The following is a 19,596-nucleotide window of genomic DNA, read 5'->3' as shown; positions in this document are numbered from 1 at the left end:
ACTGTCTGGACTAATCTATGCAGTTTTCTTAGCAAGATTTTGGAAGTGATTTTCCCTTGCCTTTTTCCTAGGACTGAGAAAGAGTAACTAGTCCAGAGTCACCCAGCTGGCTTCATATCTAAGGCGGGACTCACTCAGTCTTCTGGTTTCTAGCTTGGTGCCTTAACCACTACACCAAACTGACTGTCATCCCATAGTTTATTTACTGAAAAAGAAATAATTGTGTATTTAAATTAATTCTCCCACTGTAAATATATTTTCTCTGACATAAATCCAGATGACTTACTTCAGATTTCAGCCTTCCTTGAATTTTCCATATATTATTCTATTTATATATGGAGAATTCCTTCACTGCAAGTAATGGCAAGGCTCCAGTAACATTAACAGAGCTATGGATGAAGCATTGTGATGTAACAAAATGCAAAATATTTCATTAGATTTAGTGACTGAATCTGTTATCAGAAAAATCTGTTATCTATTCCCTACTCTGAATTTTCAAAGGATAGAGCATAATTCATTAAATTAACACCCCCTCCTGGTGCTGAGCCAACATATTAACATAAGGTAAAGAATGCTAATAAACATTTCTTCAATTTGTTCAATTACATCTTAATCACCAGTTAGAACAACTGAGCAAAAGCAGGTGTTGCACTGAGAGAATATGCAGAACTGTTGAGCCAAATTGTATTATTTTCTCTTTTTTTCCCCCACTCTTCCCAAAAATTTTTAAGACAGTTTAGGCTTGCAATTCTTTATCAAAAAGTATAACTTAATAGCATGAAACAAGAGGTATAAAGAAACACACAGGAAAGCTCCAGCCAATTGAACCAAACCCATTCTGCAAAGCTCTCTGGAGAAAATGTGAAAAAAAGCCGTCCAGTCACAAGCCACACAAACACCAGTTCAGGCCCAGTGCTTGGAGTGGTCAGAACCCTTGAAACACATGGCTCAAACTGGCCAGGATTTCTTCTGAGGTCAGAATAGAACAGCATGTTTTCTTTTGAATTTAAAACAAAAGTTCTGAATCATGCATATTTTATCCATAGTTTGGCAAATCTGAAATGGCTTTTGTGAGGTTGGAATATTTTGAAACCAGAAGAACTATTAGCCAGAAGAGTGATAGGAATGGGTTTGTAGTTGTCCACTGACCAATACTAAGTTGCTATGGCAGGGTTTCTCAACCATGGCAACTTGAAGACATGTGGACTTCAATTCCCAGAATTCTCCCAGAATGCTGGCTGGGGAATTCTGGGAGTTGAAGTCCACACATCTTAAAGTTGCCAAGGTTGAGAAACACTGTGCTATAGAATAACCTCTTTCTTTCAGAACTGTAATGAAAGTACACTAATAATTCTGCTTGGCTTATATCCTTGGGTTCTTCCTTAGGAGAGAACACAACTTGTTTACAACTTCAGCTGTAAGCAAAGATACTTGTTGCCACAGCATAAGCCGAAGGTTAAGCTGTTTGAATGGAGCAGTTCAGTCAGGAACAGCCATACTTCTCTGCTCAGGGCTTCATGTGGGGCTCCATGTCTTTTTTCTGCCCCAGGAGAGCCTTCCTTAAATCTGCCAGAACTATATTTAGCTGCTGAGATCACTGGAGATACCGCTCTGACCCTGCACTGTGAAGGATGCAGGCAACATTTTCAGAGAGGATGAACTCATCAAGGTTAGAAGAAGGCAGGCAGGTTTAATCCTAAAATCACAAATGCTCCAAAATCTGGAGATTAACATCATCAATAGTTCCTGAAGCTGAACTTCAGAAATGTTGCTTTTTCAAGGAATGAAGACCTTTTCGTCTACCTATCCACTTCAGCTAGTATCACTTTCAAACATGCCATCAGCATAATCTGAAATAACACTCATGGAGGCCTATTCTTGGTCTTGCAGAATGCTTGACAAAAGTCACTAGCACTTATTTCTAGGTGTAAGTTTTTGAGGCTGAGTTTATGCCACCTATACTCATTAACCTGTATGTCAGAATTTAGGAAGAATTGGCACTCCTCATTGTGCAGAACTGTTTCCTTATTATTACCACTTGAAACCCCTTCCCCCACTGATTTTTTCTTTACCTCCACTTTTTCCCTTGTTCTTCCTCATTTATCCCATATAACAGTGTTGTCCAAACTTGGCCACTTTAAGATGAGTAGACTTCAACTCCCAGAATTCCCCAGCCAGCCATGCTGGTTGGAGAATTCTGGGAGGTGAAGTCCACTCATCTTAAAGTGGCCAAGTTTGGACAACACTACCATATAATCTTTTATCTCATGAATATTTGAACCATTCCCAGTAGAAATTAATGAACAAAAGTTAGATTTGGCTCAGATCTATCCACACCCATGATCACTTTAATGAATTGGCCATTTGTATAGCATATCCTTTCTCATATAAGCACCTTCCAGATGTGCCAGATTACAACTATTGTCATGTCCACTGATGCTGGGTGGTAGCGGCTTCAGTCCAATGCAACTGAACTACACCAGGAGGAGGAAAATAGGCATATCAATTTAAGCAAATAAATCTTACAAACAAACAAATAAAATACAGGAGGGACAAATACAGTTCTTGTACATGACCCACATGGAAAAGTGCTGAATCCTGGCAAAAGAAATAAGCCCTGGTGCCTAGGAAACTAAAACGATGTTTTAGAAGAACCTTTTGTAAAGAAAAAAGAAAAATCAGATACATTGGTTGGTCTGGAGAATATTTTTTTTCTCATGAGATCTTTAATTTGGGGAGTATAGTTTCACTCTTGCATGTCCTGATTCAAGCCACACATTTCTTGCTTGGGTTAATCAAGCCATTTTTTTACCATAAATTAAGAGCTAGAATGTCTGTCTGGTATACTTTGGTGGAAATAAATCAATGCATCATTGGGCAAGATTTTGATCAGCGTATATATGACTTAATGTCACAAAAGAGCCAAATGGGATTTACCAGTGTACCAGTAGGGAACCTGAGAAACTGAATTAGCCTTTAGCTGCCTCAGCGAGTATTTCTGAGCTAAGCAAACGATGTACTTAATGGTTTCAAATGATCATCAGCTTGGTTCGAGAGCACGCACTTCCCCTCTGCTGCTCTAGGAGGGCGTGCAGCATTCTTCCAATAGCAGCTGAAGTAATTTAGTGCTGGAGTCAGGAGAGAAGGCTCAGACTTCAACCATGTATATCTTTAGCTGGGAGAAAGTCCATGTCCTCTGGAAAAATGGACAGAACTGCAGAGGAAACTGAGCGAATGGATAGCTGAGTTTTGTTTTTCCTTTGTTCAGCGAACTGAATGGCAAACCATTAGCTTTAGATAAACTTAGGGAATCCTAGTATTTGTTCTTTTGGACATCACAGTTGATTATCCATGAATTCCCCAAATGGCTCTCTATCAGGATGTGCAAGCAATCACCAATTCTCCTTCCTTGCTTTTGCCTCCACATTCCAGGTCACCATCATGTTTAGCTGAGCTCTTTTCTAATGCTCATTCTGCTGCTTCTTACCTTCTTGGAGCTGGGCAACTTGACATTCCCAGGCCAAGTTCAAAGTCTTGCCAAAGGACAATTCTACACACAAAGGATCAACCCTGGGCATGGAAAAGCAAACGCAGTACATCTGTAGGCGGTGGATTGGCTCTCGCATTCATGTACTGTGCTGATAAATCCAGTCCTGTTCCCAGCACTAGCGGCTGGAATTCCTTAAATGATTAAAGATCTACTCTTAAGCTCTGCAAGAGTCTCTCTGTGCCCTCTGAGATACACCTGTTGGGTTGTCTAATCCTCAATAATATGTGTCCTATAGAAGACTGGTTATCCAAATGACTGGCATAATCTTCCACAGTTTTCTCATAGCAGCCACCCCTCACACAAATGCCCTGCAAAGCAAGATACAAGAGTTCTCCATACCTGTTCAAGCCCTTATTCAGACCAAAGTAGTACCTCTGCTGTGAAGTCTTAAAAGAGCAGATGCTTCCCAGGTGAGGTTAGAGCCCAGTGTGAGTTTTCTCAGCACTTTTCTCACCCAAGAGATTCTCCAAGTCAGTGCTTTCCAGCTGTCCCACGTCTTGCCCTTGTGCCTTTTTTGATCTTGCCCACTGGGATACCAAGGTTCTAATCCATGTTACATCAGACATTTATTTCTGGCTGAGAAAAGGGGTGTGTCCAGTCCAGAGCAGAATCTTTGGGAACTTAACTAGCAGCAAGTGCTGGGGCCGAGGGCAGCATGGAGAGAGAAACATCTATCCTTGTACCCAACTAGTACCACCACTGTGTTTCATCTGGCCACAGGATCTGTGCCTTTCACAGCAATGTGGTCTGTGCAGAAGGCAATAAGAAATTAATCATGTTTATCTCAACACTCTGAAAAGCTACAGGCTCACTTACGAGGCCATAAGTCCAAAATAAATATTGTCTCATTCCTTCCCACAAATGTTTACATCAGTTTGGAAATCATCAAACACTTTCAGATAAATGGGTGCAGCCACAGAAGCATATATAAATGTCACAGAATGTGGTTGGGCAGACAGTGGCACAGAAAAGTGGGGTTGCCACTTTCCTAAGAAAGATATTTGTATTCTTATCTTCGCTCTTTGAAATACAGTTAACAAAGCACACATTCTCGTTTCTTTAGCTACTTAGATACAAGCAATGAGCTGGAAGTTGAAAGGTATTTTTTTTTAAGAGAGAACTATTTCAGGGCTTCTTATGTGTAATATTCTGACAGTGACTGTGTGCATATATCTATGTATTTATCTATTAATTTGATGAGCCAAGCAAACTCAAGAAGGGGCAAAATAGAAAAAGGATGATTTCCCATTCCCAATTAGCTCTTCAAATGCATCTTGTCTCGAGATGTGCATTTACTTTGTGTATTTTAAAATGCTACAGGGCCTTTATATTTCAGACTATCCCTAGGAGATGTTCCTGCAGGAGGACACATACTCTGCAAGCTGCATGGTTGCTAGTAGGCTTCTGGGTGCAATTCAAGGTGCTGGTCATCACCTATAAAGCCCTGCAGGGCATAGGACCAGGCTAATTGCAGGACTGCCTTTCTTCTATTGTTTCTGCCTGCCCCACCAGATGTTGTAGAGAGGCTATTTCTATTAAACAGTGTGATCTTGTTGAACCCCAGAGTACCTGCCCCATAGAACAGCATCCCCCCAACTTAAATAAACCTTTCACAAGGCATTGAAGACCTGGCTGTTTCCTCAGGCATTTGGGTCGGGGGGGGGAGATGAGCTCTGTTACTGTTGATGGTGAGTAGGGTCAACTGTTTATCCTTGGGTGCTGGGGGGGTTATGTTTGGTGGGTCTGTCTGTTGTAATCTTGTAAGCTGCCCAGAGTCACTTGTATGAGACGAGTAGTTATATACATCAAAATTATGCATAGATACTAAAGTGGGCAAGGGGAAGGACCACCCTTTTCTGTCTCTCTGCCACTCCTGTTTCCCCACTTTCTTGCCTTCTTACCATGCTGCTCTCACAGTCCAGGCAGGTAGGAACATCTCAGGAAAGCATGAGTCTGGCCTATTTTCTTTCTTCTAAACCTTGGCTCCTGCCTTCTGGATTTGAATGTCTGAGAATTAATTGCTTACAGAGCTTTCTAAATTAAAGATGCTTCCAGACTAGGCTTTCTGTGTGCGTGCATGTGTGCAATTAGCTTGCATCATTCATGGCATCTTAAGGGAGATCAAAGTAAGATGATCTTCCATGTTTACCCCTTCTACATGTTCCCACTGCTGCTTCCATCTTTTTTGTTACCACGAAAAATCTGCTCAAGAGAAAATAGCTGCACAATATCTTTTGATTAGTCTGATTGGAAGCCCTCCATCTGGAAAAAAAATCATACTCTGAAAGAAGTGTACAGTTTATTCACCACTTTGGAGCAGATTGTCAACATATGTTTTTACACCCTTCTCTTTGGAGATAATAACTATGAGATCGCACCAAATGCATTCAATTATTATTTTGTGCCAAAAGTGAATGTGGGAAAGGAAAATCTTCAGCTGTTGTGAAGGAAGCACAGGCTTGCATATGGATTAAAGATAAATGGAGAATGTGTCTCTGGGGTACATTCCCTGCTATTCCCATCACATGTTTGAACTCGACAGATCTGTTCTCCGTTCTCTTCATAAAACCGAGTGTGACTTCCGATCCTTAATCAGAAGCATTTGTACTATGCACTGTTAAAGCTGGTGCAGAATTACACAATGAAAACATTTAGCTATTTATTATCCGAGTATTCTGTAGGCTATGATTTCACAACACACTTATCAATGATTAATTTAACCATGGCTTATTTGTTTCAATTGTTTGGATTCCATGAGACCCTAAATCATAAATTGAGTCTACAGACTAGTTTTATACAACCCACTGCTTTAAAATACCATTTGCCAGTTGTGGATCAGTATGTCATGCAAATACCGCAACCGTGTCAGATCTAAATCTATAACCGCCTTTCGTTTCAAGGCATTTTAAAATATCTATCAGTGATTGCTCCCAGACCCAGGTTAGTTCCAGGGCAAGAAAAAGAAAAAGAAAAAAGCAAGACCAGCCAGATTCCTATTGGGAGTGGGGTAGGGGTAGGGTCACTTTTCAATTTCCTGTAATCTTTCTACAATAGAAAATAGATAGTCCCACAGTGAGAAGGGATACCCTAACTCTTCTGGGGATTAGACTGAACGTTTCCAACACCTCCTTCTTCTGCCCTCCAAACGGTGGACGAGGAGTACATGCACAGTATTTCAGACTGATTTACAGGCCAAGCTCATTCAGAAGCCAACCCCACCTCTCCCCACCACTCCCCCTCCATCTAGGGCTTGTTCTCTGATGGATGCATTCAGGCATGTTGCTTTGGTTGCTGCTGCTATTTCATTATATATTGTTTTCAGGAAGAAATGTGGGGGCAGATGACAAATTCCCACCACACACATCAGTTAAAAACAATGCAAGCAAACAGCAACAGGAAAAGGAAAAAACAGCAGAAACAATAGAATATAAAAATAATGGTAACAACCATAGCTGACTGCTTCTTGCAGCACTCTCTCTCTCTCGGTCATTTGATGTGCTAAAGTTCATCTGATTACTTCTATTTTACATCACTCCTCTTGAAACTAGTAGCTGTCATAACTGACCCCCTAAGTCAGTATATCCCATTTTCACATTAGATTTTAGCAGGGAGAAAAGGAGAGAAGATCCATAGACCAGCCATTTTTAACTCCTTTCCTTAAGGTGCTTCAGTGCCGGTTTGTTCCTCATTCAGTTTTAATATGCCTCCCTCCAGTCAGTTAGGAGTATAAAAGTATGCGGGCATAAATTGTTCTTACACTGTCTGTCAAGCTCTATTGTGCCTGAGGATGAGGCTGTGACTGGTGCTGCTTTTCGGTTTTAATGTAAGACCATTTCAGAACAGCAATTTGTAGATTCCCCGGCTTGTGTTTCCTCTTCAACCCAGCATCATGTCCAATAAATTGCTGCCTTAACTGTAGATGGTGTGAGTTTGGGCAGCTGTGGGCAGGTGTGTGGGACAGAAGCTTTAGTCATCTTCTGAGTGGCAGCTGGCCCGCACTGCTGGTCTGTCTGGCTGTTTGTGAAAATGGGTTTAATGCTCTAAAACAGTGTTTCTCAACCTTGGCAACCTGAAGTCCACATGTCTTAAAGTTGCCAAGGTTGAGAAACATTGCTCTAAAAAGAGTGCTGTTTGTTTAAACCAGTGTTCCTCAAAGTGTGGTCCGAGGACTGCTGCGCATCCCCCAAGACCCTCTCAGGGGTCCACGAAATCAAAATTATTTGCCAGCTTATGTTGAAAAATAATGCAGTATTAAAATCTCACCAAACAGTTGTGAGAAGCAGTAGTGGCAGTGAATGCATCAGTTTTCATTTTTAATACAGTAAATATCAATAAATAACATACAAACAAAATCTCTTTTGGAGTTTTCCATAATTTTTAAAGTGGGAAGGGGTCCTGAGAGGAAAAAAGTTTAAGAAACACTGGTTTAAACACATGTCTAGTGCTCTCCTGGAAAGCCACTGAACCTATAGTTAAATAGATGGCCTGTTTCAGGGTTCCTCAACCTCAGCAACTTTAAGATGGGTGGACTTCAACTCCCAGAATTCCCCAGCCAGCCATGCTGGCTGAGGAATTCTGGGAGTTGAAGTTCACCCATCTTAAAGTTGCTGAGGTTGAGGAACCCTGGCCTGTTCGATAAATATACATGAGGCAGAGTGGTTCAAGCTGAAGCAGGAGAAATTCTATGAGTTTTCACTCACTTCATCCTATGTTTCTCCACCCTCTGTGTAACCTGCCAACCCATGCTAAGCCCTTGTCCAAAAAGTAGCTCAGTTGACAGGTCTCAGGCGTGGTGAAGGACTTGCCAGGAGCAATGGGAGAGCTCTTTCTCCCACCTTGTGGGCAGTCTGTCAGATGGCCATGGGGTGAAGCAGAAGGGAGCAATCGATAAGAGCTGTGAGGGAGCGGAGGCACTGGTGACAAGGAGCCACAGCCAGTAGCACCCAGAAGTAGCCCATAGAGAACTCAAAAATGATATTGGAGTAGGAGAAATGGCACCTGCCTAGTAGTACAACCAGGAGAAAGTATGGCCAGAGGATGCTCCTTGTCAGCAGAAACAGCGCAAAACCTGTAACACACTCATTTGGGACTGACTCAGCAACAAAGAGCTGGCATAATCTAGCTTCTTTTCTTGGTGTAGATGAACTGTAACATCAAGTTCTTTTTTTTAAGATAGGTGTATTGCTTTTTCAAAAATCTGCTAAAGATGGATTTAAAAAACTGTGTTCCAAAAGAGCACTACATTTGTATCTAAAAAGAGCCTATGTAATGCTAATTCACTTTCTGAAGCTTCAGCTAAACATTACACGGGCAGATGGATGGAAGTTTGAAACAACTGCGGTTTTATTTTGAGCTGTACCTCACTTTCGTAAAAGCACATAATACATAATGCTAATTCATATTTTTATTTCATTACAGGGAATGATGATATTATAGGGAGTATGCAGAGACTTCCACTTTTCCATTTTACTGAATCCAGTTATTCCAGTGCAAGAAAATAGCAAGTGGAATATAAATAGAGAAATATTACCCTATTTTATGTTTTACTCAGCTTAGTTTCTCTTGATGAGTAGTGAATGTACTATCTTCTCCTTAAGCTCTCCTGTGTTAAAATAATTATTGCCCAGTTAGTTTTTAAGCAAACCAAAGTGCGTTTTTGTTTGTGTGCCTGTTTGTTCTGTTGGAAGAGGGCAATATCTCGGAAAAATGGTCATCCATTTAATTTGGCAACAAAAGAAGAAACATAGGGAGGTCCTCTTGCCACAGGGAGGTCAGCAGGGGAACAGCAGATGCTTAGTAAGTGGGTTTTTTCTCATTTGTATTTCCTTTCCCATAAATAGGTCTCCTTTCTCTTTCCATTTGGTCATTCCTCGCAAATATGCAGCTATGGGTTAAGTATTGGCCGAGGTAGACGGCTGCTTCCCTAAATCAGTACAAAGGAAATTAATTCTCAAAAGAGAAGGAACATATGTGCTAGATGCATTAATTAATGTAAAGGCATAAGCACATTTAAAGTTGCAATGATTTAAATAGAAACTCAATACAACTCAACCTAGCAGGAAAAACCAGAACAAGATGACCTATACATGTGCTCTGTTATTGTTTAAGGCAGTGTTTCTCAACCTTGGCAATGCTGGCTGAGGAATTCTGGGAGTTGAAGTCCACACATCTTAAAGTTGCCAAGGTTGAGAAACACTGTTTTATGGGCTAATTGCAACTGATGGATGATTTCAAGAGCTCTCTTCTTTCTCCTGGTCTAAGCAATCCTTCAAATGGTTCTTGATCTTGGAACGGGCAGCCTTTCAAGTGAGGATTTTTTCCAATAATGGATGGTCTTTTCAAAGTCAGGATTGTCTTCTGTAAGGCTGAATCCAGGGAAACACAGTGATGTCCACTGATCCTATCTTCTTCTTATACATGTCATTCATCTATGGTAGACAGAAGAGGAAGAGCTGGTTCTAAAATATGACTATTAGACCCAACTGCTACAGAACCTGCCTAAAGCACCACTTCTGGCAATGTTGTCCCACTCTGCCATTTTTCAGCAGAGTGGGGAAATGCAAAGCAATGCAAGATTACTAATAAAACTGGTAGAAATGTTCAGATCAAGAATCAATGTTTCAGTAATGAATCTCAGTTCAATCTTCTCACCTAATTTTAAGTGGGCAAGAAAATGCATACAGCACAATGCAATGCAATGTTTCCCTTGCCGACTAAAATATTGGGAAAGACAATCACTTCAGGGTACAATGATCTGTTTCATATCCAAACTCAATCACCACCTCCATCAGAGGGCCAGAAATAAAGCCATTCAATCATTTTAATTTACAGTTGCTACCCTCTTGAGCTTATTCTCTTTCACTGGAGTTTCAGAGGTTAGGATAAAGCCTACTAATTGGCATTTTCAGCACAGTTTGATTGATCTGAACTTAAATAATTCTCCCACATGGAATACTGTTGATGAATTGTATCTACTGATTCATGTCTTGGATAATAAAACTATTTGACAAATATTAAGCTTGGTAGATTCTACCCTGCACCCCCTTTCATTTGTAAAGCACTGCTGTCCCAGTGTATTTTCTCCACACACAATTGTTGCATTGTGGTAATATGTGAATAAATATTATGTAGTATTCACTGTATTTATGCCATGGTTGAGTGCCATGCCCCAATGTTCAGTGTTGAACCTGTGGGCAAAACTGGAGATGTTTGAAAGATCACTTGTGTGTATGATGTTTGCAGCAGCCAAAAGCATTGTGCTGCAATTGTAGAAAAGGGGGAGGCCATGTAAACCTGTTCAGCTGTTAAAATTGAACATTTGTTGATTATTCATTGCTCAGCTGTGTGTGTACATTGAAAATTAAGCTCTGAAAAGGATACCTCATTAATTTCCCCTGTGGTCAGGGACATCAAGGGAGTCACAAAAGTCAAGATGGCAGCCACAACTGTGCAATCAAAGCAGAATCCCCTTTTTATGTGCATCACTCCTGCCTGTGGTCAGAAGAGAAGAATTGCAGGATAATCACAAATGTCCTGCTTTCTTTCTCCCATGATGTCAGGTGACATTGAGGGTAAAACTTTGAGAAACTGGTTGTATGGATTCAGGGATGCTGCCTCTGGACTAGCTATGCCACTGCTGGATTGGAACACGCATATCTCATCAGCACAGGAAAAAACATGATCAACAATAACATTAAAAAGGATCCTGATGGAGAAATAGGTTGGAGACTGTGTTGTGTACATGTGAGCAAGTCATAGTACCCTCTTCCTCTCTTTCTGGGGAGAGAACAGTTTGCTTTGGTACCAGCTTTGGGATGGAAATGCTATTTATTTAAATAAATGAATTTAATTAAGTATAAACATAAAGCTTGCTTCTGTAGAGTTTTGCTTTATCAGTGTAAGGCCTCAGTGTGTTGTGTTCCTATAATTGTTTTGCAGTCTTTCCCTCCCTCCCTCCCTCCCTCCCTCCCTCCCTCCCTCCCTCCCTCTTTCTTTCTTTCTTTCTTTCTTTCTTTCTTTCTTTCTTTCTTTCTTTCTTTCTTTCTTTCTTTTTTCTTTCTTTCCCTTCAAGTCAGTCTTGGTTCTTGGTGATTGCCTAGACAAGTCCTGCAGTTTTCTTGACAAGATTTTAGAAATGGTTTGCCCTTGCCTCTTTCCTAGGGCTGAGAGAGAGTGACTGGCTCAAGGTCACCCAACCAGCTTTGTGCCTAAGGCAGGACTAAAACTCACATCTCCCGGTTTGTAGCCTGGTGCCTTTGACTACTATACCAAACTGGCAATCTTATTTAAGGTTGAATATCTGGGCTGCAAACCCCCAGCTGATGGCTAGGTGGCAGCAAAGTGATGTACTGTAGAAACTTCTAATTCATCCTGATTTTTGCAGCCCATATGTGTACTGCTAACTTATTACTATTTCTAGTTTCCAGATTTTTTGTTGAATAACTGTTTGAGAAGCTTCATCCTTCCCTTTCCTACGTGGTTTCTATGAGTATGTGGGTAAACCCACAGAGACACATATAGACATAACAAAGGTGAGTGTATTTCAGCATAACAAAGAGTTTAATTCCAAAATGATGCATGATTGATAACCAGGCTGTATGGGCTAATGTCTGATTTATTTTGGAGCTCTTTATATAGTTGTATGGCATGGTGCTGATGCAAAAAGTGTCAAGTGAAGGGATACAGCAAGCCTTATATGCTCTCAGTGATACATTCAGAAATAAGATGACTCACAAGTCAAAAAGGTGTAAATTGCCCCCAAGGCCCCTAAGTGCATCATCATCAATATGTGTAGTACAATTTTACATTTGTCTCTTTGCAAGTAAGTCCTTTGGTTTTCAAAGGGCCTTCCTCCCAGCAAAGTGTGTACAGGTAGTCCTTGTTTAGCAACCACAACTGGGACTAGCAACTCAGTCATTAAGCAAAGTGGTCGCTAAGTGAAACTGTGACTGTCCTTACAATCTTACTTCAGCTTTCCTTTGCTTTACAGACTTGCAAAGGTCATCAATGCGAGGATTGGTTGCAAAGTTACTTTTTCATCACCCTCATAATTGCGAATGGTGGCTAAATGAGGCAGTTGCTAAATGAGGACTACCTGTACAGAATTGCAACCTTAATTAATTACATCTTTCCACCTGCTCAATTCTTCTGTAATTCTGAGGAACTCAGCCATCAGTTTTGACACAATCAGGGTGTTAGAGTATGGATAATAATGCCTCCCTCCTTTTGTGCACTGTTGTCTGGAAGACAGCCCTGGAAAAACAGTGGCATGAACAGAGACTGCACCTTTGGTATACAGGTAGATCTAAATCAACAAACACTTTGGTCATGGAAACACAGCAATAAATCTTGCCTTTTGCGATTCCTCACAGCAAAAACTGAGTTCAGGTGTATGCAAGTAGGTATGGCCTCTCCTTTAGATACAGGGCAGTGGTGCATGAACATTGTAGAATGGAATCTTATATACCTGTATAGGGGACTAGAGAAAAGATGATTTCTGAGACAATATGTATAGGATTGCACTATAAGTTAGCAGGGGAGGGAACATACAAATATTCAGTGTGCTCTTAAGTCAACTTGCTTTGTAATGTACTGTACATGTGGAATACATTTCTGTGAAATAAGGCATGTCTGATAAATGAGCTGGTCCCATAACAGAAAATAACCCAAGAGGAAAAGGTGTCGTAATATACTATCAAACTGCATCCATTAACTTAACAATTTGGAAATAGTTATGGTTATCTATTCTGTTGCAGAGTCATCATGGCAGAAGTCATAGTTGCTATTTACACCCAGAATCTGAAGACACAGAGAGTAATTTTACACTGTCAATATTCAGTAGAACAAGCATGCTTTGTGGCTGCCTTTTTACCAGTCCCCCACTTAAGGAAAGATGGGGTTTGTCCCTGGAATCAAACAGGAAGTTGGGACTCTTGAGGCTCTAGTTTCATGGTTTTCAGTTTCCTGGACCAAGCTTTGCTTTTGCTTCCTTAAGCTGTGAACAGCAACAGCGATTTCATGGGTCAGGGAGAAAAATGACCTTTTCAGTTCTTGATACCTCTTTTGAACACCTTCTCTTCATCTCACACTTGACATGCAGCATTTCCTTCGTCTTATTAACCAAGATCTTCCCAGATGACTGGGACAGAGCCTTCTCTTTGCCACAAGAGCTATAAAACAAAGCTCAGCAATCCTGCATTTATGCTCTTGTGTTCTCAGTGGCAGATTTATTTTCCCTTTGCTCTTAGGACAAAACCTTGCAATTGATACCATGAAGCCCTAGAGGGTGCCATTGGCCTTTCCTTGTCATCTTCCCTCCCTCCCCCCCCCTTTTTTTTCTGTTTCTCTAAAGAACACTTGGCTGTCCTCCTGGTGCTATCTGAGAATGACACCTTGATCTTCCATATGCTCCCTGCCTGCTGGAAGAAATGGATCGTTTGACCAAACTATCCTAACGGTGTCCTGGGGGTGGGGTTCAGTATATGATTCTCTCCTCTCCTTTGCCATTTCTCAGGGGAAACTGGAGTAGCAGCAAAGTACCAAGAAGCCAAGCAGTGGTACGGTAGCAACTATTTTGTAGCACTAGGGATTCTTTCATCATTCTTTGAATTCTACCACTCTACTTAGTCAAGGCAGAAGATGGGTCTTTCCAGCAGCGGGAGAATCTGTATTTTGCACTGTGACCAACACATCTGTTCTGTTGCCAGCATTAATTCCTAAATGATGTTAGGAGGAAGTCTAGATGTGAGTTGGCTGGCTGCTTCTACTATGGATTGAGAAGAGTAAGGGCACAAGGGCTGAATGACTATATAAGGCTTCCATGCAAAAATGTCACCATGATATGTGCACATGATAGGTGTACCTAGGAACCATAGGTTTGTCCAGCTCATGATTATTTACAAAAGCCTTCCTCAAGCAAGTCCCTTCTAAATGAGCTGGCTGAGAATGGAAAGAGTTGAGGTCCAACACGTCGGAAGGCAGTACGCTAGGGAAGAATCTCAGTGACTGATAGTTGCTGTCTAGAGCTTCAGACTGGACTCTTTCATAGCCTGACTTGGAAATGATGGGACTGAATTTACTGCAAGCCAAGCATTTCTACTCTATCAGTAATCTATGGTCCTTCCCCTCCATAAACATATTCCATATTTCTGAAAATGCCTGGATGTAGTAATCCCATTTTTTCTGCTTCTTTTGCTCTGTATATCATATACTGCTTGAAGGCCTTGAGTATCACAAGGCTTCAGGAGTGTTTACTTGCTAGACCAACTTGGCCCCAGTATCCCACTTCTCCTCACCCCTAAAAGGAAAACTTCAAGATGTTCCTGCGGGGAAGTTATACTGCTAAAGCAAATGTGATATAAGGGCTATGTGGTAAGCTTGGCTGAGTTTATTATGCTGGTATGTTTCCAAGGTACCCACAGCCTGGAGCCTCCTCCATCTGATCTCCTACATAAGCTATGCATGATCAGAAGAAAACAAAGATGGGGGTGGCCCTGATTATTCATTTCTGGCTCAGTTTGAATTAATACCAAATAAATGTTCTTGTCTTTAAAGGTTACAGGATTAAAAATAGAGGGTGACTGCTGCATCAAGGGCAAGTAGGGAAACACCTGATACGACCCGGTCCATGCCAAGGCCAGCTGATGTATTAGCTAGATGACACTGTATCACACAGTGTATAAGCAAGAGAGAAAATGGGTAAGATATACAGTAGGTGGCCAGAACTGAGAGATAAGAGGAAACCATGGGAGGAGGACATTTTGCACACCCAGGGTGCCCTTTGTTCACACTGGCTAGACTCCAGATCACAGAACACATTGCTAACACCTCTTTGCCTAGAATCCTTAGAGATAATTCATCTAGGACTTTGGACACAAATACTGTAGAGCAACTCCTATTCTATTCCTATGACTGGAGAGGGCAGGATAAGCATGCCACACAGGAAAGCAAAGGACAATCGTGCTGTGGAATCTGCCTGAACTACACTCTCCCCTGTCTTTTCTCTTGACTTGCCTGAATTATTTTGTTCAGTGGGAAGAGACCTATTTCCCCAGCCACCCTGCTCCAGTCAGCTACTTCCATCCAAACAAAGATGAATACTTCTACTCTGCAGGATCACAGCAAGGTACAGCACAGAACAAGTTATCGTACACTCAAACTGGGCTCACACGTCACACATCCAAGGACACTGCTTTGTGGCTTAACATAATGAATGAAGCCAGTTATAGAGGTCCATTGTAATACCTAAAGGAGAAATATGCATGTACTGTATGTGCATGTCTTACATTTCAGGAAGTCCTTCATTCTGGATGCTGAACAATAAAGGCAAGGATGATACAAGGTGTGCTTTTCTTTGCTGCTCAGCAGAGGTAGATCAGAAGTTTCTTCTGGTCATGTAGAGGGAGTGAATGGATAGATGCTGCCACCAGGCACAGTACTGTGCCTTGTAGATGTTGCTACAAGGCATAGTACTGGGGGATAAGGCAAAGGGAGAGGGAAGAGTAGAACTGGAATTTAGTCCATTGGTTTGTCTGCTATTTTCCTTGATAGGCAATCCTTCTTGGTAGATTGCAAGGAATGGGGCCTGAGCTGGCTGACCCATACAGGATCTTCCAACTGACTGGCTTATGCATATCTTGGTACCTTTGTGTGTTTTAGGCAACAGCTCTTCACTTTTCCTTTCCTAGTGTGGACTGTTACTCAGAATGCAGATTAGAGGATTCTCTGCATGTAAAGTGTATTCTGTTCCACCCAGTTAGGGCTATGACTTCAGCCTCTGTGCCCTGGCCTCTATGTCAAGTCAAGTGGCCCATGAAGTATCTAATGGGTAGCTGTGGTTAGGGGACAGCTCTGTTGAACTTTTCTTTTCTTTTCTTGGATCTTGGATGTAACTTCCTTTGCTCCTGCCCCTTGTAGGGGTTGAGCTTCCTTCTCCATTTCCTACTTTCCAACCGTTAGGCAAGAAGCAACTGGAGGTAGCTTCCATCTACCTGAAGGGGGTTGGCAGAAGGGGCATTGCTTTGGGCTTACTAACCAAGGAACGTTGTGATTACCCTTTGTTAATTTCCCACCCAGAGGGCTGTGTTGAATAGCTTTGCCTTCCTGGTATCTGGTAAACTATGAAGCAGTAGAAGAGATTGGAAGAACTTTCTCCTGGTGACTGGCAGTACCAGCACCATTGCTCACTGTGCCCTCAGTCCCTGAAGTCATGGCAAGGGTTCTGAGGTCACTGGGGTATGTGCTGGGAACAGTCCTCCCTTGCTGCGTGTTAACTGGAAACTCATGGGCATCCTCACTGTCACAATCCCAGATTGGCTGGCTTTGGTGGCATTTCCAGGAAGATCTGGGTGGTATCTTCCAGTTTGGATGGAGGCGTACTTGGAGTGTAGCTTGAATCAGTCCTTCATCCTCTTGCGACTCAGCTCCAGCAGTCCAGAGAACAAAAGGCTGTAAGACAACCTTCTTTCACTTCATTTGGTTTGTATAAAGTCAGCCCTTATATTTGGAGGAAAAGCTACACTGTGCAGATGAAGCACCAAGGTTTCTGGCTCATACTTTTTTCTGCTTTCTTCTCCTTCCCTCAGGCTGTTGGAGTGGAAGCTGACTGACTGATGATTAGCTCCATCAAATAGCAATTGTTTCATGGAAGTGAAACACAGACTTAAGGCTGGCTTTCCTCTCCCACTGTCCCCTCACTGAGAGTCCATAAAGATTCTGCTGTGGGCTCTGTGTCCTTCTCCCACAGGATATTTCAGAGAGGGAACAAAAGCAATCAGATCCATCTTAATCTCCCCTGAGCAAGGAAGTCATTGGTAGCTCCAGTCTGGCTGAGAAAGAGAAAGCAAAACCTGGGAAAGTCAAGCATGTTCCCCAATAGAGAGAGGGGAGGAAGCTAACAAGGAGCCTGTGGAAATGGATGTCCTGCAGGGGTAGAAGCTGAGCCACATTTCCTTCTTTGCAGGCAGTTGTGAGAAAAGGGTTTCTCATAAATAGGTCCTATTTTGTTCTTCAAAGTCCCCAAGAAATGGCAAGCTTGGAGAGAAGGTGTTACATCTTCGCAGATACACTTCTTCCTCCTAAAACTTAATTAGGTTGGCAGGATTATATATATGTTTGGACCTGCATAAATATTTTGGCAACAACTTTCATAACTTTTTTTTTTGGTTCATATCTCTTGGCCCAGGTTTAGGAGGTACAGGATGCTTCTGTTGGGAGGCTACCCTGTTTCAGCCTCATGCTGCCATTCCAGCCTCGTGGACAAATGTTGAAGCTGCGGATGCTAGGTGACTTCATTCCAGAGCAGTCAGAGTCCACGGATGCCTCTGAGTTGGTGGGTGACATAGAAGTGGAGCGCTTCATTGGGGAACATGCTGTCATCATGGGAGACAGCAGGGGGCTGTGGAGAGTGGGAGAAGAAGCACCCAGGTTTTTTGGATTGGTGCATGATATCCCGCTGGTGTTTGCTGGCAATGTGAAGATCCTATGGCTATCCACGATTGTGGGTTTTTGAAGTAGCTCTGGATCCTTGTGGGGTTCAAAATGAATGCCCATCGTACTTGGGCCATTATGGCTTGTTGCTGCACTGAACTGGGATGCTCCAGTTCTAGTAGGCAGCGTGAAGCATTTGTTTCCATTCATCCTCACTGCTTTTGGTGATTGCAGTGGGCTTTTAAAGGTTGGAGATTTGTTGCCTAGCAACCTGGGGCTGTTGTTTGATGATGCACTGGCCTGTGGTGGGGCAGCTGAGACGGGGAGGGAGACACGTCTGTATCCATCCATTCTTGTTGGCTTGGGTGATTGTAGTGGGCTTGGAGAACGATAACCCATATTCTTAGGACTTCCACCAGTGGATGACACACTGGGGCAAGTGACAGGGGGAGTGAAGGGCCTGAAGTTTTCTACCCCAGTGAGTTTAGGAGAAGAGCTTTTCCTCCGGGCAGCATTTATGATATTTCTTGCCAACAGCACCTGCATCTGCCGATTGGACTTTGGATCAATCTCCTGTCGAAATGGGGACAGAGATCTTTCGCTCCATGATGGAGACATGGGAGGAGGTGGAGTCATAACACTGGCTGCTCGAAAGGCTTCAACAAGTCCTTCCTCAGATTCTGGAGTTTGGCCTGGGCTCATCCAGCCCTCTAAGCTGCTGGACTGTCGCCTTATCAGCTGTGGAGTCCATGTTGGGGAGGCCGGCAGGGATGTTTTTCTTTCCTGCAATAGGAGGAGAAATCACTCTTAGTATTCTGACCATCTGGATCCTTCAGGTTGTGCTTACCTGTAGAGTGCTATGTCTGGTTGTCTCAAGGGTGCACTGTAAGAGGAATTAAGGTCCAGAGAACAGCAAGCTCTCTGCAGTACTTGTCTAGCTGTATCGATTCCTCCACAGATGACTTTGGGTGACCTCCTCACAGTTCTATTACTCCATGAGTTCAGTACTGAAAATATCCTGACACCACTGTAAAAATGCTTTCCATCTGACAATAACATAATTGGAAAAGATTTGAAAAGACAACATGGGGAGAGGGAGGGTGAACAAAATATCAGAGGTATCACATAACATATATAACATATGTTAATAACATGTCACAAGGTTAAACCAAGCCCAAGGGAGTCCCTATTGCAAAAGTCCCTCTTCTATTTATGGATCAGTGAAGATGCCATGTAGGCTTAAGACTACACTGAGTAACAAGGGCTATTTTACATTTTTAGCTGTTCCATCCACCTCAAAATCAGCTATTTTCTTTGGACATGGAGTGAAATTATTTCCAGAGGAAATGCGATAGAGCAGTTGCATTCTTTTGAGGTGGGTTTTTGATTTGGGGGTGGGATCAACATGGTTGCCTTCTTTGGCATCTATATGGCAGGGACATATTTGGCCTATGGGCCAGAAGTTTGCCCAAAATGGGAGAGCCACACCACAAAGAGTGCCTCTCCCCTTTGGACCAAATCCCTGGCAACATCTTTTTTTTTTGTACTGGATCCCCATAATGTGGCCTTCATCTCATCCCCAGCCCATAAGTGAGACAGGCTTAAATCTTTCTGAGCTC

At 42.3% G+C, this 19,596-nt stretch overlaps 1 protein-coding gene across 4 annotated transcripts in view; it reads right to left on the bottom strand.

Annotated features, from left to right (window-relative positions):
* Nucleotides 1–11,536: 11,536 nt before the first annotated feature.
* Nucleotides 11,537–19,596, bottom strand: part of SYNPO (synaptopodin) — a 179,529-nt gene continuing 171,469 nt past the window's right edge. For all 4 annotated transcript variants that reach the window (XM_088133856.1, XM_025163948.2, XM_015887345.3 and 1 more), the window contains one exon: nt 11,537–18,760. In XM_088133856.1, coding sequence (XP_087989982.1) covers nt 17,735–18,760 — 1,026 coding nt within the window. In that variant the 3' untranslated portion in view covers nt 11,537–17,734. The remainder of the gene's footprint in view (nt 18,761–19,596) is intronic.

Source organism: Python bivittatus, unplaced genomic scaffold (genome assembly GCF_059951505.1).
Source record: "Python bivittatus isolate LINGU-HERP-01145 unplaced genomic scaffold, Pbiv_v1 ctg000080_np1212, whole genome shotgun sequence".
NCBI lineage: Eukaryota > Metazoa > Chordata > Lepidosauria > Squamata > Pythonidae > Python > Python bivittatus.
The sequence above is the reverse complement of the archived record's forward strand: the minus strand, read 5'-3'. Positions and strand labels throughout refer to the sequence as shown.